At 44.8% G+C, this 21,962-nt stretch overlaps 1 protein-coding gene across 1 annotated transcript in view; it reads left to right on the forward strand.

Annotated features, from left to right (window-relative positions):
- Nucleotides 1–21,962, forward strand: part of LOC144178841 (ATP-binding cassette sub-family G member 1-like) — an 80,314-nt gene that overhangs the window by 49,852 nt on the left and 8,500 nt on the right. The window contains exons 3-7 of the mRNA XM_077706972.1: nt 9,654–9,771; nt 11,768–11,954; nt 15,679–15,824; nt 18,294–18,417; nt 20,767–20,881. Coding sequence (XP_077563098.1) covers nt 9,654–9,771; nt 11,768–11,954; nt 15,679–15,824; nt 18,294–18,417; nt 20,767–20,881 — 690 coding nt within the window. The remainder of the gene's footprint in view (nt 1–9,653; nt 9,772–11,767; nt 11,955–15,678; nt 15,825–18,293; nt 18,418–20,766; nt 20,882–21,962) is intronic.

Raw genomic sequence — 21,962 nt, forward strand, 5'->3', positions numbered from 1 at the left:
TTTACCGGGACATTTGTGTGTGCATGTTTGGCCGCCGAAGATTAGAGAAGGCCACTCGTTACCCCTCGATTTGAATTTACTGGCATTTATAGCGAAACAGAACAAGCTGCAAAGTTTCATAATTTATCTGGCCCACTTTGTGTCAGCCCATTTGCTTTGGAGTGCAAGTGCACTCTAATAAACATAGGTTAGCAAACGTAGTTTATAATTTATATAGTTGCACGATGACGGTCTTCGCGGTCTTCTTAAAGATCAACGCGAACACTAGCTTTGCTTAGGAATGAGAACGTTGGTTATAGAATGTCTACACAATTGGCACTTGCGCACAGAAGCATGACCACGTGTTTCCGTTTTAATCAAGGTTGTTGTTTTAGCAAGAATGAATGGTACGGATTTTCATTAATGAACGCTTGATAGAAGCGTTATCGGTAGTTGTATTCTGCCGTTTAACCCATGCAATTATTTGCTTTATACTATTTAGAGGGATCTTTTAACCTTATTTTATCTGGGATGGGCGGCAGAAGAGAAAGAATCTCGGTGTTCGTGATTGCGCTGCAACTTACGTAATGACGTCACAGTGGCCTGAAGTTTGTCTTCGTGGTACCTCAAAGTTTGTCTTCGTGCATCGTTAAAGTGGTCATGAAGACACAACAACCTGGTTCACTTTGCTAGAACTAGCCTTTGCGAACTCCCTTAGCTCCATTCGCGCCACGAAGTACGTTGCCCCCCCAAAAACTCAAGAAATATAGAAACGCTTTCAAATGTCAGCAATGACGAAATAGTGGAAGCAGTGACGCAGTAGAGTTAAGCACTGAAAACAATGCAGGACGCTCACTCTAACGCGTAAGGCTTGAAGGTAGCGAAGCTGTACGCAACCTTCCCGACCAACACGACGGTTTAAGTCCACGGTTGCACCCGATTTGCTCCTTTTTCGCTGCTCCACCGACATTTACTCCATAATTGTTGCTATAAGTCGGAGCTTCTTTCATTTTTTGGAAGTGGTAATCATTGGACACCCCCTTGGAGGGGCGAAGGACGTGTATTCCTCGTTCCGAGCAAGTGTTGCCACGATTACGGCGAACGCTGAAGTTTTATTTCTTGGGAAGCCAATCTTGTCCGATCTCCATACGTAGGTATGCTTTACTTGACAAACGTACGCCGGGACGCTGGGGGCTCGCCGTGATTGAGGCACGCACACACGAGCGCTTGGCATTTTCTTGGTTTCTTAACTGTCGGGTGGTCGCCGCGAGGCACGCGCTCACGTGCGCGCGCTCGGCAATTTTTTGGTATTTTTAGCTGCGGACACGAAAAATTACAATTTGCTAAACAGCTTCGCTGTATAAGTATAGTTATCAGTGCGTTAACTGCGCGTTAGCTATCATCAAGTGATATATCATCAAGCAAAACTACAGGCCCCACTACAATCGTCCAGTCATGTTCCCGGGTGGCGGCTTTGGTTAGCAGCGGCCAATCTCACAATTAAGATTCTGTGACGTCGTAAAGAAATCGCTGGAAACTGTCTGGGGAGTCGTCACTGCTTAATCTGTTTTATCCGATATCTCGATTATTTGCTGAGGTTTGCGATAAAATTGACGCAATTGTAATCAGGACAATACAGTCTTTTTAATGAACCAAACTTGTATTCTGTTTCATGGCCTCTTTAATATTACTTTACCGTTTGCTGCCGCACACGTTGTACGGTAAACTATGTCCGAAATTTGATAAATTCGGCCTTGCGGATTCATCGATGTGTCGTCATAGCCGATGTCGAGAGGTTGGTTTGACATCGGATCGACGTCAACAGATTTTGCGTGCGCAAAAGAAACGCAGTTTTGAATGCACTTTTCTTGTAAGAAAAAAAAAACGTGCGTAAATCTACCCGGAAGACTCCTTACGTGACCTACGCATCGCAGACTTGATCTTGGTGCGGCAGTTAGCGTTTGTAGGTCCCTTCAGTGTCGCTTTAAGCGTCTGTCAGCCTGTCTCCGTTCAATCAAATACCACAAAAAACGCTGCGACGGTTGAAGCTTTTCCAGGAAAACCCAAACCGACGACGAGTGGACCAACTTGGCTAGATTCTTGGGGCGTGTTCTAACTTCTATTAATAGTTCACGCCGCATTATCCTTTGGGGAAATTCAGACGCATCCGTACGTCGAATGCTGAAGTGAATATATCTTGGCGCTATCAAGTCAATCCTGCTATATCTTGGTGAATATATCTTGGTGTTATCATGTGAATATATCTTGATAGCCCATTTTCGGTGTTTTCCGTGTTTCGCACGAATTAAACACGCTTCACCAGCTTGCACAAGGGACAAGGTTGTTCGCTGACAAGACCATAACCTCCTAGAAGACGCAACCCGCGTATTTCCTATGGCCAAACAACCGCTAAATCTCTCTAACTGCTCCCCTCTTTGTAGTAACACCTTTTTATATATATTCTTGTGCGTTTTATTGCATGTGACCGAATAAAACAGAGCGATAATACACGTGTCTGCAAAAAGAATAGGAATTAAACCCGGGACAGTTTGATGAATAGAAGACAACGAAAGTTAAACCAGCATAGCAAATATGAGTCAGGTTCAATGAGTGCCGTAATATTGATTACTGCACTGCAAAATCTGCCCAGGTTGGAATCTGAGAGAGGGTAGCTCATATTGCATGAGCTACTAATTTTACAAATTTTGTGCAACATATTTTCAAGCGGAAAGTCTAAAAGACGTATCACCTTCACTAACCTCGAACGTCTAGTGCCCTAACGCTGGGCGTCTTTATGCGTGTTTACACTCTGTTCTTACCGTGACTTTCGTTTTAAGGGCAGAGCACTTTATGGGCTCGCCTTATTGTCGTAGGTCGCTAACGGTCAATGCGACTGCCGGAATCAGGCGGCGCAGCGAGATAACGGACCCAAGTAGAGCCTTCTGTACCGTCGTCAGGGAGATGCTTAGGTTTCTAAAACCGTGCAGTTTAAATAGCCATAACCGTTCGAACCTTGGGAACCGCTGTCGCTTGTCATAAATCTCCCCGTTGTTTAGCGCAAAGGAAACTGCAGGTACATTTCAGGCAAAATCTGTGTATATAACCGGCAGCCCGCGCGTTCATTTAGTCAGGAGCGCTCGTTAGGTTGGTGTATATAACCGGCAGCCCCCGCGTTCATTTAGTCCGCTGGTTAGATTGGTTTTTACGATAAGCGAAAAAAGGGGCCGCGGAAGGAAAAAACGGCGCGTTCGAAATGACGCAGAAAGGCTCCAGCCACGCAAGAAAAAAAATGGCGCGTTCCAAATGACGCGGAAAGGCTCCAGCCACGCAAGAAAAAAATTACGCGTTTCAAATGACGCAAAACAGCACCAGCATACGAATTAAAGCAAGCACAAAAAGAACAGAACTCCCGCTGGCGCAGTTTCAGGCAGAAGGCGGGCGAGCACTGTTAAGGCGGGAAATTTGAAATTCATTTTGTGACAGCAGTGAGCGCTGCAGCCCATTATGGCGAATCAATGCTCTGCACTTCCGACAGCTTTCACATTGAGTGGAACGGCCTTAATTTTTCTGTTTCCTCTCCTTTATTTATTTTTTCTTTCAAAATTTGCAGAAGAGAAGACGAGACTACGGCCAGGTTAACGTTCCTGCTTTTTCATTAGCTCCTTCCTTCTTTCCTAAATCAAATGTAAAGTGTCGAACGCACACAGTCCTCGAAAAAGCGGGGCTAGTGCAAACTACCGCCTTTTTGACGGAGAGTAGAGTCCTCACTGTGCTATTTATCGAACCGGTCAAGAGCGCAGGAAGCACGCCAGAGTTTCCTTATTGGGGGCTCTGACGAGCATGCCTCCTTGTGGTCGTGGAGTTGAGTTAGGGACAAATGTGATGGAAGGCGAAAATAGCTTCGATCTTGTCCAGGACATCTATTTATAATGCACATTTTTTTGTAAAAACATTTTTAAGAAATCTAGACCGTTGGCACCACATGTTCGGGAGCGGGATCATGGCACTTTATATGATTTTTTGCATGTGTGGTGTCAAGAAAGACAAAAAAGAAAGAGAAAGAAAAGAAAGGAAAAAGGAAAGAAAGAAAAAATGAAAAAAAGAAGAAAGAAAAAGGAAGAAAAAGAAAGAATTTGAAAAGAAAAGAAAGAAAAGGACAGAAAGAGAAAAAGAGAAGAAATAAAAAAAAGAAAAAGAGAAGAAGGAAAAAAAGAGAAAAGAATCAAGAAAGAATTTTGCGGACCGCGTTCATCCACTAGTGAAATGAAACCGGTTCATCTAGGGTTCATCTCTTGCGTAAACAGTGGCGTCACTGCCCGTTCGAATACTCTAGTTGCAAGCTAATGAACCTACCTTTTACGAAATACACGCTTCTAAAATAAATATTCAGTAGAGTGTCGCCGCACTGATCTCCTTCTGACGTAAACGACGACCTTATTGTCGGTTCGTATCGTCCATTTACAAGCTCCAATAAACCTTCGTTTTACCAAATACGCTTTGACACAAATATTCATTGGAACGTATCCATGTTCTCCGACGAAAAGGCATAAAAATATAATACTTTTATTGCAGTGGCGAGCTATAGATAAAATACGTGTACGTCAAGAATTAGCAGAAGTAAATGATCTTCGTAGAACTTTTTAAATCGACACTTTCTATCACTGGTTGCTGAGAAGGGAATTGAACCCGATTCAAGTACGCTTGACCGCTGTAGGCTTAGCATAGTGTAGGCAGGTTGTAGCCGAAACTCTTTCAAGGCCTTTACCATATAAAGGAACAACATATACATCCGCAACTGATTTAATTCATTGCAAATAAAAAAGAATGGGCTAAGTTTTATTATTAGAGTTCAGCTCTAGCGTACTAAATTTAAATTGGAAGCAATTATTTACAGCGGGTTCCTGAGAGTTGAAGTTGAGCTGAGTTTCACGGGCCGCAATGAAAGCAGTATCGTATGCATACAAAACTGCTGAAAAACATTCAGGTCTTTGGGAAGATCATTAACGTACAATAAAAACAAGAGTTGTCCCAGACCTGATCCCTGGAGGACGCCCGGACTAAACCCATAAACATACGGTGCTGCACCACCGACATCTGTCTTTGCTGCCTACCAGTGAGGTAACCTTTGAAAATTTCTAGGGTTAGTCCGTGAAATCTGTAACTGTCCTTTTTTCAAGCATTGTGTCAATATTAACTATTTCAAAAGCTTTTCTAATATTAATAAAAATGCAAGTTGCATTTTTTCTTATCGTTTAGAATAAATTTACCATTTTAAACAGATAATACAGCAGAAGAAGTCGATCATACGCCTGGAACCATGGTAGCTTCGGTTGTAACCTCTTAACAGTGCAGAAACTCAGTAACATAATTGGCTATAAGTTTTCCGATCTCTGTTGATGCAGTTGAGAATCGAAGTAGGACGATAATCTTTAGGAAGGTTGCAACCACCCTGTTTATTATACACAAGAACTTGTTGGACCAGTTTTAGAATGTCAGGATATGTAGATGCCTGAAAATAAGGGTTGCATATTTTTGCCAGAAGCGCAATTGTAAGCCTATGCTCCGTTTTAATTTGACGGATGATACTTTCGGGGAACGAGTAGTGGGCTCAATCCAAGCTGACAAAGAATGCTGCTGTCATGTACACCCTTTACCAAACTTTCCAGGCCAATCAAAAGTCTTCTCGACCACAAATAATTCAAAGAATAAGCTTTACGTTTAAATGTCATAAAAATATTTTATGCCAGTAAGAAAGAAAGTTGTTTTCTGTACCTCTCCGACATAAAACTTTTCAGCCATGCTCCGAACGCAAGCTTGCACACTTAATTTTTTGCGGCCTGCGCGTCTTCGGCTTGGCCTAGAAAATTTTGACAAAGACTGTACATGCAGGCACGCGGCATATTCTCGACCTGTTCCTTTGCAGTTTACGTCAAGCAATCGACGTTTGTTTGTCCTTCCCTTCGACGTATTGCTTTTGACATCACACTAAAAGCTAACTGTGGCATAATTTGTAAGCGAACAGACCAGTCACAAACTAACTTTTTGTTACAAGCGCGTCGAACTGTCGTGGCTGTCCTAGAGCTTGTGCTATTGCGCATCGGCGGTCACTCTGTTCCGCCATCCACAAACATCTACGCAGATACGCCCCAACTAGCGCAGGCACGCGACTTGGTCCCCTGAGGGCTGATTCTTAACGCTGCCCACGTCGCCGTAACTTCTCCTAAGGTGACATGGGGGACACTTTGCCAAACAGCATACATTTTCCTCTCGTTTTGGAGTCTTGGAAAGATTGCACCAACCTAGTCCAGCTGCGTGAATCAGCTGAACGACGATCATGTTTCTAAAAGAGAACCGACGTGCGCTCAGAGGAGTTGTTCGGGACGGGCAAGCGAGCGGTAATTAACGCTGTCAGTTCGCCCTATTAGCTTTCCGTGCTTATGCGGGCAGACCACGCCCGTGTGAGCACCCCCACGTGCGTGGACTTAAGTTGTCCAGGAACCGGTGGTAAATGGCTTATTTTTCTCGTAGACAACAGGCTGTTGCAATGCTTGTGCTGTTGTCATGTCGCAAGGCGGTAACAAATGGGTATTTGTGAAAACGTGCATAGCACTTTGAGCGCTAATCACCACTGTTTGGCGATTTCTTGACGGTGGAAATACGAATTACCAGCAGCTATATCGACCACATTGTGTGTGTGTCAAGGGCAACGTCATGTGAGTGTCTCCACATATTTACGGTAAAGCACGAGTTGTAGTCGTTTTTGTAACCATGCACCTCAAGAAGCCCACCATTAGCGACAAACGGGAATACCGAAGTATCCACTACTCCACTTGGAACGACAAAATTGCAGCAAGTAAACGAAACACGGCCCATGGGTAAAGTCGCCGGAGCAGCATTAGAGTTCTGTTCCACAATATCTTAATTACATAGATAGCTGCCGCGCAATCGCGAGAAAGCTGGCTTTGCCGGAAATCCTGTTCTATCGGCTACTGTACTCTAGGCGGACGGATGCGACGCAAACTATAGGTCTAGATCCGAATAACATACAGCTCCGCTGTTACTTCAGCAGATCAAGTTATTAATAAGTCCTTACATCAGGTTAGTAATAATTTGATATGGGGATAGGGCTCACCATTAGCATCGATGGGAGCCCTCGAGCGAAGTGTATTGTCTACAGCGCAATTAACTCGCAACAGTAGTGACACGTAAGCAAGAAAAACTTTTCCTGAGCTCCTAGGTGTCCCAGTGATTACAGCGCGAAACGTTTCTGTCCATAACACTGATTTTTGTATTTCCCACCTTCTGCTGCTTGGGTATACATTTGTGGAGAACTCCAGAATAAAACCACCTGCGCTGGCTAAGTGTACAGAAAGCGTCCTCTAGATGTCTTACACACATTGATTTATTTCGGAAATACAGAAAGGGAAACCGGGAATTTCAACCCATGTCCGCGTCCAGTAAAAGAACTCCATAACTACGGAGCCACGTAATGTGCATGAAGCCCCTGTCGTGCGCCCGTGACTCAATCATCATTCATGAGCGAGCTTGACGGAAAGATAAAATTCAGATGCATCTTATTCACATGCACGTCCGCATGCGCGTCCACGTGCACGTGCACGTCCACATGCACGTCCTCCTGGCGTCACTGTTACGCCTGGGGTGGCAAAAACGCCACACGTACCCGATAAGTACGTACTCCGCGCTTTTCTGCAGTTAACGTCGCGCTTTAAAAGTGACGAAACAAGTTCGCAGAGCTGTGTAAAGTGCGGCTATGTATAAATCGTCTGCAAGCGAACACCCAGATGAAGGATGAATGATTTTGCGATCTCCAAGGGTATCCTTGATGACGTTTCCGAGACAATAAAGAAGACATACCGGGGTCCAGGGCCGAGTAAAGTCATCAACTTAACGGCGGTGAATACTCGGAAAAAAGAACATGAGCGAGAATGTTTTCGTCAGTCACAAACAAACAACAACCGGTGTCGTCGTTAAGCGCGTCATCAAGCACCGGACTTTGGCGCAGTTTCGTCATGCCTGAAGATTCATGTTCCTGTGGAAAATGTGCGACTAAGGAGAAACTAAATGCGAGCCTCCGAGCAGCCAATTCCTCTTGCTTCGTTTTATTTTGCCGCAATTTTTCCCGCCGACAAATGAGCAGTCATTCGAAAATGACGTCAGCTGCTATGCGCGCCATTTTCACTCAGATTTTATTTTTGTGGTGTACAATAAACCAGACTGACGTATTCTGATCATTGTTTGTAGCAAATGAAAAAAAATTCCATAAATTTGAACTTCCGGAGGTCGCAGGTACACAACTTGACAAAATTAAGGGCAAGTTTTCTGGGTGTTCTACTTCTACGTAGACATTGAGAAACTGATGACTTAAATCGATAAATCAATGATATTGCTGCTGATACTCCGAGGCTCATTGCATCTTACTGTCATGCGTTGACTGCCGCAGCACACACGAGCAGACCGACCGGTAGATTGTATGTGTGTCTACTTTGCAGTGACGATTATTCTCTCGGACACGTCTCCGATGGGTTCGCATGTGCTACAAATAACACCATGGATGCGGATACCGATTGCTATACAAGTGTGCTTGTAAAACTGCGCAAATATATTCTTGCTTTTTTTTTTACATTGCCTGAAATCTGTGGCAGCTGGCTGCCGTGTACTGATGCAGATACCTTTGATTCGTATGTGAGGTCGTAGTTTGACCGTGTCTCAGATATGACTGGCGATAAAATTGGTTCTGTTTTGCAAAGATTTCGTCGCAGAAGCTTTTTTGTAAAACAGAGAAGGCAGCAAGACAGCTTGTTCAACATACGTGCAGCTTTAACTTGAGAAGAGTATCGATTGTACTGTCTCGGCCCTCTAGCCAGGAGTAAGATGAAGGTTTTCTGTGGGTAAAGTTTATTAAGTAAGACTGTGCGATTATAATCCCTGAGTACAAAGCTTCTTGTGAGTTGCACTAGGCGTCACGAAAAAATAAAACAATGTGGACCCTTAAAGAAACGGCTGGCATTTGTTACAGACCCCTTGATGACAATGCAATGCGACATTTTCGCAATAAATGAATCGTGCTCGAGCATGGATTTTCGAGCTTGCTGGCGTTATAATTTATGTGGTGGAATAACTGTTTATCGCCTAATTTGGTGGAGCACAGGAGTGAAATTGCAAAGTTGCCTATTCATATTCAGCACAAGACAGTTATTTTCTTCTGCTTCGCATTTTCATATAGATGTACAACGCTTCTTTCGAAATTCACCTAGAGTGCATCCATGTCTTGCGTTCTTTCTGCAGTGTTTATGACTGTTTCTTTTGTTCATTGACATAATGACCGCATGTTTTTAACATTGCTGCTGTCCAATTGTTTTATTTCATGCATGGTGTCGATTTCCGAGAGCGAACAACTCCTTACGCCATACGGATTGTAAGATTGCGGTTTTACACAGCATTCAGTATTCATCACGATCTCTGAGCTGTCATTGTGTCAATTATGGCTGGTGAGTAAAATGCGCTCATAAATTCGAGCCAGAAGGAAGAAAATGCAACAGCTGCTCTTGTAGTACATTATGTTGAACAGTGGATATCGAATCATCAGGTTTGGAGTAGCGGCCTTGAAGTATTGTTGAATGATAACGTTAATAGTTAACCGGCTCTTGGCGCAGGCACCAAGACTCTGGTGGACAACATGAGTGGAGTGGCCCGTCCGGGAACACTTACGGCCATCATGGGACCGTCGGGAGCCGGCAAGACCACACTGCTCAATCTTCTCAGCGGATTTTAGTAAGTCACGCTCTGCTTCGTTTGTAAAGACGATAGCTTTCCTTTCGCTAAAAAAAAACCAAAAACAACGTCTGTCTGTCTGCCTGTCTGTCTGTCTGTCTGTCTGTCTGTCTGTCTGTCTGTCTGTCTGTCTGTCTGTCTGTCTGTCTGTCTGTCTGTCTGTCTGTCTGTCTGTCTGTCTGTCTGTCCGTCCCGTCCGTCCGTCGCTCGATTCAACCACTCGGACAAAAGTTTATACAGAGCTTGAACAAGAAGTATATATATAGGCAAAACCTCCCCGAACCACTAAAGCTTGTGTACATGTCACCATTCTTCAGCGCAAAGCATATTTTAGGCATATTTGAGGCAAGCATAAATACACAACCGAAAGCAGCAGCGTTGCTTTATTAAAAATACATATGGCACTGGGTTTTACGACTGAGAACAACTAAAAACGGTCGAAAACGACAACGAAACAAAGGCGTGATAAGAGCAAACACCAAAATAAGTCATGGCACCTCGAGCTTTTTAAAAATCGTTATAAACTAAAGTTCCCAGCAGGTGGCCCGCCAGCAAAAGAATGGACGCTGAAAAATTGAACTGAGCAAACGTCAGTTTCGCTTATCACGGAAGGAGCCAGAGGAGCGGGATGTGGAAATATTAATTGATTGATTGATTGATTGATTGATTGATTGATTGATTGATTGATTGATTGATTGATTGATTGATTGATTGATTGATTGATTGATTTTAACGCACCGACGCAACGCAGGTGATGAGGCGCGCCGTAGTGGAAGGCTCCGGGTTAATTTTGACCACCTGGGGATCTTTAACGTGCGCCGAAATCTCGTACACACGGGCGTTTTTGCTTTTCGCCTCCATCAGAAAAGCAGCCACTGCGTCCGGGAATCGAACCCGCGACCTCGTGCTCAGCAGTATGTGGAAAGAGGAGAGGGGGATACGCGGCAGAGGTGGCAGTGGCTCTCGTCTTTCACAACATTTGCAGCGAAACAAGTAGACGCTCGGACAATTTTAATAGAATAGAATAGAATAGAATAGAATAGAATAGAACTTTATTTACATCATGAGCTTGAGACAGGAGAAAAAAAAAACTTCAAAAATTCATCTTGACAGGTCCGCAGGCCCCCTCCCCTTTATTGACTTGATACATAAAAGGGATCAGAGTAATAAAACAGCATTTTTTGCACTTACGAAAAACGCGAAAGCTAAGTAATAACACGAAGTAATGACAGCGTTTAGCCACTACCTAATATTCACAGCCTCCATTTCTTTATGCAGTGGTCCATGTACATTTTATTTCGTATACTCCAAAATAGGAGACAGTGTTTTCTGCCTGTTAATCACGCTGTTTTTTAATCCATTGTTAGCCAGGGATTTATTCAATACCTCGTATGCGAGCTAACTTCTGATCAGTGTAGCTCAATCTGAAGCTCCCATAAATTTTTACCTGCACTGCACGGCTGAAAGTGTGCATATTCTGTGATAAACGTGAGCTGTCCAGTTAAGGCGCCAAAAGGGAAAGGTTGGCATTCGCTTCGTTGAACTTGCTGGCTAAAAATCGCACAGGACGCAGTATTGCTGTTTGTTTATGGTGGAGGTACATTGAATCAAATATCACATGAGTGAATAAGATAGGCGTAAGCCAGACAAAAGATGAGCAAACACGCTATTTGTACGGGAGGCATGAAACAGTGTTCCGAAAACTGGTTTCACGAAAGCGTGACTCCTCTCGAATACCACTTGACAATCCTCCTTTATTAAGGATCGTTTGCTGTAATCTTCCCAAGGGTTCAACTCGCGAAGAAACTGCCCAGTGCTTCGGCCGCTTCGAATTGCGTTGTAGTTTGTGAGTGATTGTGCGGGTAAAGCTACTTGTGGCCTAAAAAGTCTGAAATTAGCTGAGAAACTGCATGTGAGGATTTGATGATGTGATGGTTGACACTGATCTGGAGCCTGCGTTAACCACAACATCTGCCCGTTTCTTGTCAATGCGCAGCGAGACGGGCTACGAGGGCGAAGTGCAGATCAACGGCTACGTGCGCGAGCCGGCGCTGTTCACCAAGCAGAGCTGCTACGTGATGCAAGAGGACCGGCTCTCGCCCACACTCACCGTCCAGGAGGCGCTCACTATGAGCGTCGAGCTGCGCATGCCCATGCTCGACAAGAGGAGCAAGCTCGAGAAGGTACGCCCCTCCGAAGCGGCATTCTCCTGAAGCACGTCAGGCGGCCGTTACGGGGGGATCCTCTCGCCTCCACTGGGACAGCAAATTGCTAGTATGTCACGCAAAACCACACAGAAAAAGATCCTTATATCTTCACACACACAAAAAACGCGTAGTTCTAATACTAACAGCGCGAATTCTGCGAGCATGTTTCCCATAAAGCTAAAATTTGCTTCACCGCCATGCAACCACCTGTACGGTGGTGCACCCTTTACAGGCACGTCGCTGATGCCTGTGCGTAAGAGGCTGGATAGTCTCATTGCCAGCCAGCCGGACACCAAAAAGTGGGTGATGTAGGCAAACAGAATTTCGCTTTAAAAAGTGGTATGATCTTATTAAGGCTACCTTGAACATAGCTCCGTCGACATGAAAGTGCATGCGCCGTCACCTTTGGCTCCGTGCTGGGCGTGGCCTATTGTGCGGACGCAGATACAATCCTGGCCATTGGAAGACGGTTCGTCTAGATGAAGCATTCCTTGGTTGGGATTGGGGAAGTGTTAGTGCAGTGAATTTCTGAGAGTATTCTAATAAAACGGACATCATCAATCTACTGAAGATTTACGTGGCGATACACTGCCATTTTTACTGAGATTTTGCAGTATGCGCTGAGACTATCTTGGCCCATAGAGGTTCATCCAGCCCTTGATCGAAATATTACTGTAAATAGGATTTCGCACTGGGACACTATTGAATGACTGAGCTTCGAAAAGCATATTATCTGCATAGATTTGTGTTAATAACCTTAGCTTGCACTGAACAAATGTAATTAAAGCTAGCATCCTAGATTGTCTAATTAACAGAAACTACCTAATATATTTCCGTTCTACCTTGTAGACGCATTTTCTTTCTGCAGCGAAAGTGCTAACCTTCGCCCTCCTCCAAATACCTTCTCCTCACACATCGACCTTCATACATACATACTCTAGCACACTGTACTCCTCCACGCTGTCGCTTATCGAACACCGCTCTTTAAAAAGCGGTCTAGCGTGAGCAGCTTAGATTCGTGAATCTGCTCTCTTCAACCTACGCGACCTATGCCGCCTCGTTAAGGGGCCAACCATTCTCACTGATAGAACTCCAATAGACCTTCAAGATGTCCCAAGCCGCAAACGCCCCTACCTTTTACCCCTCGTTCCCCCAGTTGTCCTAGAGGCCTCCTGCCCAAATTTAATCTCTCTCTCTCTCTCTCTCTCTCTCTCTCTCTCTCTCTCTCTCTCTCTCTCTCTATTCCCTGCTATCTGTTTATTTAGGGGCCAAGCCCCTCAGGGGCTCGGGCTGTCGGCGTCTCATGTCATCGTCGTAACCGTCGAATCATGTAGTCACGATACTAAAACACCGGGACACTCGTTTACGCCTCGCGCTAGAGCGCTTCGTGCTTCAAACACACGAGACTTTTACAGCAAAGCTGTACATGTATACCTCGACCCCCCAACGGTTTCACCTTCGTTGGCAAAAACGCCAAGGCGCCAAGAATACACTTATACACTGCATGCTTTGACCCTCCCCAGGTTTCACGTTAGTGGAGATGGCCCGGGATTTTTTTCCCCTGGGAAGACTTCAGCTTACGTGTTCATTTTATGTTTGTCTCCGGAATTTCGTGTTTCCTCATCATTGTTTCACTTTGCGCAATATATTTTCTTGTTTTACATTTTCCTGCAATCACTTTAACACACGCAAGGTTGTCGACCGAGTTTCCGTTAGTTAACCCTCCTGTTTTTTTTTATTTTTTATTTCTTTTTTTGCGAATATAGTATCTGCGCGGGGAACATGACATGCTTCGTATGCCAATCTTCCTCAGAACTATCGAGGAAGGGTGTCAGCGTATTTCCTGTTCCATCTCTAGCTTTTTTTTCTCGCCATGCCGTCGTCGTTTCTTTTTTTCATTCTTCATTTTCATGCGCGTATTTCCTGCGCCGAGTGCACATGCACCCAGAGAAAATGTGCAGACGTCCAGCGATGGGCCATTCCGTGACGTGGACGCTTTGTCTTGGGTGCGAGCCAAGCGGCTCCTCCCAGTCGTATGGTATAGCCGCTAACGCTGCCGAGGGAGGAAAAACTGCGCGCGTCGCGAGAGGTGGTGTCCTTGTGGGACCATCAGGGGAACGCAACGCACCTGCCGAATGAGGTTGTTGATTGAAACACAAAGCACTTCCGTAGAACGCTATGTCACGCTTGAGGTCGCAGTTTTCAAATGTGTTCCTTGGATGTTATGGAAGGAAGGGACCGTGTTTATTTATACGCGGCACGAGGCGATGAGTGGTATAGTAGGGGGTGTTATGGAGAATTTTTTGACGTTTGTAACGCGAACCGAAGTTTGATTTTTTGTCACCGATAACATGACATCTTCACGATACCGGTGTTTTTTATTATGCTTAAGCTCAAACGTCTGGCGAATTGAGCCAACAGCTAGGCTAAGTGCACCGTTGTGGAGAGCTCAAAATAATGTAGATAGCCTGGTATCTTGAAGACGCCTTGCAGCGGGTCTCATATAACGCTTTCTTTCTTCCGTTCGTCGCTGAAAACACTGTACAAGCTGTAGTTATCATCAGTGGAGAACGGCATTGAGCAATTTCCTTCACTGCAGACTGGGTGATCATGTTGATTATCTCAACAAAAATATCGGATCCAAGTATTAGTTACACGCAAATCAAGCACCTCAGAAACTTACAGTCTCACTATGAACGCTTATAGAGAGAACAGCAATCCCTAACGTGGGTAACATAACAAATGCCGGAACAAAAAATGCGCAACGTAGGAACATACTGTGAGAACGCATAACATCATAGAGTGAATATAGCAAAATAACAGGCTAGCTACTCGGCATTAAAAAGTAAATTTCGTCCAACGGAAAATAAAATAAACACGCCGTGCAAATGTATGTGAGGAAACTGCCTCTAATGGCACTCTCCGAAGCGTATGACTACAAGGCAATATACAAATGCACCATCAAGGTTTTACCTTAACGTTACAATTTTCTGGTGACTATCCATGTTCAAGAGCAAAAACAGCGCAAAGGACGGGGCAAGGAAGAACAACAGGATGAAGCTCTGACTAACAACCAAATGTTTTATTTCGGCGATCGGTTTTATAAAGGCATGAAGAAAGGGGGGAGGTGGGAACACAAACAAACAAAAGCTTGGAAACTTTACAAGGCGAGGGTGTGATGAACGCGTGTGATCGAGGGTGTGATGAACGCGGTGACACGCTTGTGAGCGCTCCTTCATTGGCCCTACTATCAAAAGAAATAAGATATCTGTACGATCTGTACGATGTAAAGTTTCCAAGCTTTTGTTTGTTTGGGTTCCCAGCTCCCCCCTTTCTTCATGCCTTTATAAAACCGTTAGCGGAAATGAAGCATTTGGTTGTTAGTCAGCTCTTCGTCCTGTTGTTCTTCCTTGTCCCGTCCTTTGCGCTGTTTTTGCTATTCTTGAATATGTACCGACAAGCCCAAATTTTTACGTTGTTGAAGTACCCTCCATTTCATTCCCTTCGTTCTTTCTTTTTTCATATTCAGCTCACTTAAACACTTTGGGCATATGCAGCAACCTTAATAGCCTCAAATCTTCAAATAATTATCTTTACAGAAGTGTCCTCTGGATTCTTGTGATTGAGCTGCTATAATTAGTGGTCTCTTCAATTTGTGCTAACCAGATCGTTGATTCGTGTGCTTTGCGTTATGCCTTAGGTGAACCACTCCATATCAGGATGGGGTCTGTACGAGTGCCGGAAAACCAGGACCTCGAATCTATCTGGCGGCCAGCGCCGACGACTCGCGATTGCTCAAGAACTCGTTAACAACCCACCCGTCGTTTTCCTCGACGAGCCCACAAGGTGAGAGGTTTAAAAGCAGACATCCGATCCTCTACCCTCTGATTTACTGAGATTACCATGGCAGCAGATTCACCCATACAGGGAAGCAAACAAACAATGTTTCCCTAAAGCAAATTCAAGATCGGATTGTTTTACATGTGAACGTATACGCTCTCAACTTGAAGATTCTAGTCGTGGATAAAAGTCCAGAGGATTGATAGGCAAATTCATTTTGCTGATTGTGAAGCCTCTCAATCGATGTCATAGATAGAAAGAATGCCATGCGAGCAGAAAAGCCATTTGACAGGCAACACCCAGAATAATTGGTGTGCGGAACTGCAGGCGGTACCATTCGAAGGGCGTCGTCTGCTACCGTTCATAACTAAGCGACGCTTTTCCCGGTGGAACGGTACCACTTGCATTCACCTCAGTAAAACAACAACTTTTCCTTGTGAGCGTGTATGCCCTAACATTAAAAATTCCGGTTACGGGTGTGTACAATTATACACAATGTAGGAGAATAATTTGATGAATAAACCCGCTGTATTATGCGCAAAACATGTTTATGTGTTTATGCAGCTGTTTGAAAATATTGTACTCAAGTTTTAAAAAACCAAACAATTTACATCAGGTATGCAAAGCCTAGTAAAAGTCATTATAAGAGTGATACAGTGAAACAGCTTAAAGGCCAACTGCACTCAAATTTTCGACAACGTAAAAATAATGTCACCGAATAGTACACATAAAAAGAGTGCGAAATGCAAACTACTACGTTTCAAACATGAACGCTAGCGACGCGAATGGCCAGCGACATTGGCGTTTTCGGAACCGGAACTAGACCGAAACTGAACAGCAAAGGCGACCATTACCGGGGGCCGGATGTGGCGTACATGATGGAACGGAAGCAGCCGCGCTAGAAACGGCGGCAGCTTAGTGACGCCTTCAAATGCGCGTGGTAGCGTCGCGTTTCGCACTGTTATTTCTACAGAACTTACACTAACCTTTGCCCAGGATTATGGAGTTAGGCGCAATTCCGACATCGCGTTGCTACCAATAGAAACGAAGTAGACCGTACAACAGTTATTTTTCCATCAGAATAACTGCCGTTGTATCAATCCTTGACATTGCGAGTAAAAGATGGAGCCCTGATTTACAAAGCTAGTTGCTCGTACGATATGGAAAAGAAGTTTTGGTTAGCCGGCACCTAGGCTGTCCCATCGTTCTCTTTGAAGGGAGTAAACCCTCCGCGGGCGGATATCAGTCACTATTTTTACTATACATTACATGCAAACAGCTTTCGTGAATATCGGCCCAGTATTTCTCCCCTGTGTGCATATCGAGAATCGAATTGTAAAAAGGATCTAAAACTATAAGCCAGTTTCCACAGCTAAATGAAGCACAAAACACGAAAAAAATTACCTATCTACCGATGTTTTCTAGTTTCACATGACACATGTGCTGTTGTAAACATTTTACTTCCAAGTAAACTAAAATTTAGCGCTCTACAAAAGTAAATACTTCATTTGGGAATTGAAAAAAATGAAGTTTATTGTTTATGAGAAAAGCACTTTTGATAGCTTTCGCATTTCGCGAAGACGCCGCGGCCGATATTTGTGCCAGATGTATTTGCTACCACGAGCAAGGCTGATTTGGCTCACTTAGCGAGTGAGTTAAAAGTCGCACAAATGTTTATACCCGCGTGTACAACAACTCTAGTTAGGTAGCAAAACTTTGGACAGGTGGCGTTGGCCCAGCCCAAATATTGCAAATATTTGACGCGGAAGTACGCGTGGTGAAGAACTTATAAAATATCCTTTTTTTCTGTGATAGATGCAATAGGCATGGTAAAAGTAAGGCAAGTGTGCGTGTCCCGCTATATTTTTTAGTAGAAATATTATTTTAAAGTAAAAAGAGTTTTACTAGCTCCAGAACGTTCGCAAGTACGCGTATAGTTTGTAGGCATCTGATCTCTTTTATTACACTGAAAAAAAAAAAAGGCGGATATTGCTACCTATGCGGGTAGTTTGAAACATGGGATGGCGACGGCGGTAAAGCGCGGTAGTGTAGCAGAGAAACCACGGGCGAACGCATCCCTGCGCCCGGCGAAGCGCCGTGAAAGTCGTCGTAGAAGCGCGAGCTCCAGGGGTCAGGTTCCCCAACCTCCGTCACAGGCCGCTCGGAACTTGTTCCGGCGACTCTCCGCCAGGTGCAAACGTCGTCTGCACGGAGCTACTTTGATCGACGGTACCTCGTGTGCTGTGTGCTTACAAAGCCTAGGATTTCGCCAAGCTGATCTGATGAGCTTAGACTGCTCATTCGGATCAAATTTGCACAAAGAAAAATTTGAGTGCAGTTGACCTTGAGAACCAAAACAAACAAATATGGCCGTGGTGTTGGTCTGACAACAGAACTTCAAGTTTTCTTTTGTCTGTCCTATAAACAAACTGGTTCTATCGCTACAAACTGGTTTTATCGCTCTTTTCAATGCAGTGGCTTGGACAACGTTTCTAGTCTTCTGTGCGTGCAAATCCTGAAGGAAATGGCGGAACGGGGGCACACAGTGATTTGTTCCATACACACCCCAAGTGCCAAAATTTTCTCCCACTTTGACATGGTAAGTTGAACGGTACTTCACTTATGAGTTACACAAGCTTTCTGCGCTTCCATTACCTCCGTCAACATCAATATTAAGCCCTCACAGATAATACCAAAATTTTGTGCCATCTCCACAGTCTGAGTGACCCAAATGGCAAATTCCGAGTTAGCTTATTATCCACGGCGTTTGAACCTAAAGAATTCGTTGACGACAGTTTCGACTTTTTCTTTTTTCTAACAAGGGGTGCCTGTACGTACTGGTTGCTTAATCATGAAGTTATTTAATGTCATAAAGTCGTTGCTAAAGTTATTTAATGACATGCCATGAAATCTTCACAGCGTGCTACTAGTTAAATAGTATTCAACAAAATAGCATGAATCAACAGATTACGAAGTTCGCGTCTGCAAGACAAGGACAAAAACCATTTCTACTTTAGAAACGGGTTGAGAATGGCTCTTCATTTAAATAAACGTGGCGCTCCCACTGAACTAAAAGTTCACATCTAGCGCAAATGTTCTAGGTACTTCTAGAAAAAAACATGGACTGCTACATGTTTCCTGGAATTGAACTGCTACATGTTTCCTGGAATTTACTATTGACCAACTGGCATTTCCGGAGGGAGGGATTTCTGAAAACCTGAGTGTGGCTGCCAGGCTTAATGAATTTACAGGGGCGTACCCTTCCTTGACTGAATGAACGAAGGGTACAAAGCACTGATTTATCATCATCATCATCAACAACAATAACAATCTATTCAGGTCCACTTCAGGACGAAGGCCTTTCCCGTTGACCTCCAAGAGCTCCTGTCCTGCGCTGCTCGATTCCATTCTTTGTACCTGAATGTCCTTATTCCATCACTCCATCGGGCTAATGGCCATCCCTTCCTTAAGACCCGTCTCTTGGTATCCGCTCTGCTACCCTGATCGTCTACCGGTTGTCATTTCTTCTCAGTACATGGCCAGCCCAAGTCCATTCCTTTTTCTTTATTTGAACTATGATATGTACTTGGAGCACTGATTACTGCAGCCAAAAGTATGGAGTACCAGACTCACGCCCAGAGGAAAATGTTCCATTTTTCGGCATTTTGTTTTAATCGACTGTGTTCTTACTCCCTACACAGAACAGTAAAACTTTAAAAAGAAAGTTGAAATTTGTTTTCGCGTTCATCACATCACATTTCTTTTCCTTTGAGTGTGCCATTGTGAATTGGTATTTTATTTCGCGTTGTAAACTTGATTCTGTTGTCTGTTTACCTGCTGGTCAAAATCGCTGTGCCCTGTAAAGGAAGGCCCTAAACTCCGTACCGTGGACTAGCCTCCACTTTTCCTTTGAGCCTCCCCCCAAATTTTGTTTTGGGAAATGTGCAAGAGTTGATTCGATTGGATATCGAGACACACTAGATGCTCATTTTGGAGTCATTTTTAAGGTGCCTTCTGTACGTACCAGGGGTTACCATTTCAACGAGCATGCCAGGTTTCTCCCGTGCCGTCACAAGCGAGCGTTCGTACGTAGCAGCGTGCCTATTTAACGGCGTGCCCGGTTGCTAGCGTACGCGCATGTTGAGTGCTTGTTAGGGTTTTGCAGTTTCGCAATAGGCCTTTTCGAAATATCTGCAAGGTTCGAACCGGTTGCTAAGGGAAGTGCGAAAGCTGCCTCCATGCTTCTTTTTCAACATGTTGCTGTAATTCCGTGCAGAATTTTGTTAGTCATCTGTTGGCGTCGGTTCTTACAGCGAAACTGTTTGCCTGTAGCCCCTCCATGCCTTTTCGATTGCATTCGCGGGGGCGTGGGCGGGGTAGTGTACCTGAGACGGAAAATTTCCGCGAACAGAACGCGTCCGCTAGCGGAAAACAAATGATTGACATTTGACCCTGCTCACATCAGCTCAGGCGGGGTACGGGAGGCGCTAGAATGGCGTCGACGCTCGGCTTTGCATTATAGCGAGAGGGGGAGAGGGTGCAGGGAAGCAGCAGAGGAAACGCGTGGTAAAGCGGGGAAAGAGTGTGGGGATAAACGCGGCTTTGTAGGCACAGCAGTTTCGTGCATTCCATTGAAGTGCGCCCTAGTCAATCGTGTTTTGGTTCGTGACTTTATGCAACACAAAAAAACCGCAACAGCTTACATGTAATTTGAGACTTGAGACTGAGACTAATATCTAACTGAGAAGCTTCAATGTTCGTGTTTTTTTTTTACTTTCGAAAAACGTTGTCCGCCAGCCTGCATCCTCATGTGTGTTCCTCATTTTTCAAAATTTTATTAGACCCAGTGATAGCGTCAACAAAACTCGTAATGCCCATATTGCCACCTTTATGCCCTATACGGACAGCAACATGCCCCAACTGACCACGTTTGTAAATTGTTTTCTAGCTGTACATGGTATCAAAGGGTCGCTGCATATACAATGGTCCTGTTGCCGACCTCGTTAACTTCCTGTCGCGGCACAGCCTCAACTGTCCGCACTACCACAACCCCGCCGACTATGGTAAGTGCATTTCGTCAGCTTACGCTGTGCTGCACCTTCCTGCACTGAAATGCATGTGCAATTTACAAGGTGTTCTTTTTTCAATACGAGTACTCATTCAGCAATATGCGAAAGAAATACGAGCGTCATGTTGTAGGGGGCTTGTAGCATCTTGATCTCTCTTGAGAGAATACGGAAGCCCGCGGTATTCAGTACTATCAGGACAGCCTAACGGCCTGGTCAGAAGCCAAGGCGTTTGAGTCCTATACACAGCTTGCACGTGACGTCACCACCACCCTTTCTTGTGCACTGCTCGCAGCTTCCCTAGCGCTGCTCGAGATAAGAGCACAAGATATTCACTGCCCTTCGCCGTGTACGCGATTCACCAACATGGCAGCTATCGAGTCAGTGCAAGCTATGTATACGAACATCACCAGAGAAATCGCTTGCCGCGCGAATTATGCTCAGAACGGTGGCATGTGCTTGAACATTTTTACAGGTGTAGGACCATCTCTTGTGTTTTTTTGTTGATAAATAATTGGGGAAAGTGCCACCGCGGAATAGCTGTATTTCAAGACATTTGAATAGCTATGAAAGGCAAAGAGGCAGACAACAGAGTGGTGCGTGCACAGTCGAGCGCAGGCGAATCGAATGCCATGGCGTTTGCCCTGCATCCCTTTGGCCTTGGTTGGCGATAATGAGGGAAAATAATTCGTCGTACTCGCCCAGAACAAAATAATCGCAATTGCTCTACAATTAAGGGGTAACCGCATGGAGCGATTTTAGCGAGCGGTGTGACAAGCGTAACTGTACGTGTACAGTGCGGGCGAAGCGGCAAGCGACAAAGTAATTGCCACCGGGCACCTCCGTTGCTTGCATTTGTGGCATCATTACACCGCATTAGGTTAGAAGCCAGCGACGTGATAATTGTCCGTGACGTAGGGGCCCAGCAGGCCTCAGTGTATTTATTACCTCGTCGCTGGTCGCTGTGTGCGTTAAATACCGGCGGGCAGTGGCGTACTGCAGTTTGGGCGGAGAAGCGTTAACGTGTCAATGGCAAACACCGACCGCACGTTCTTTTCGAAATGGGAAGGACGCGTGT

This window comes from Haemaphysalis longicornis, unplaced genomic scaffold (genome assembly GCF_048455015.1).
Source record: "Haemaphysalis longicornis isolate Haplotype H1 unplaced genomic scaffold, Haemaphysalis longicornis Haplotype H1 scaffold_4, whole genome shotgun sequence".
Taxonomy (NCBI): domain Eukaryota; kingdom Metazoa; phylum Arthropoda; class Arachnida; order Ixodida; family Ixodidae; genus Haemaphysalis; species Haemaphysalis longicornis.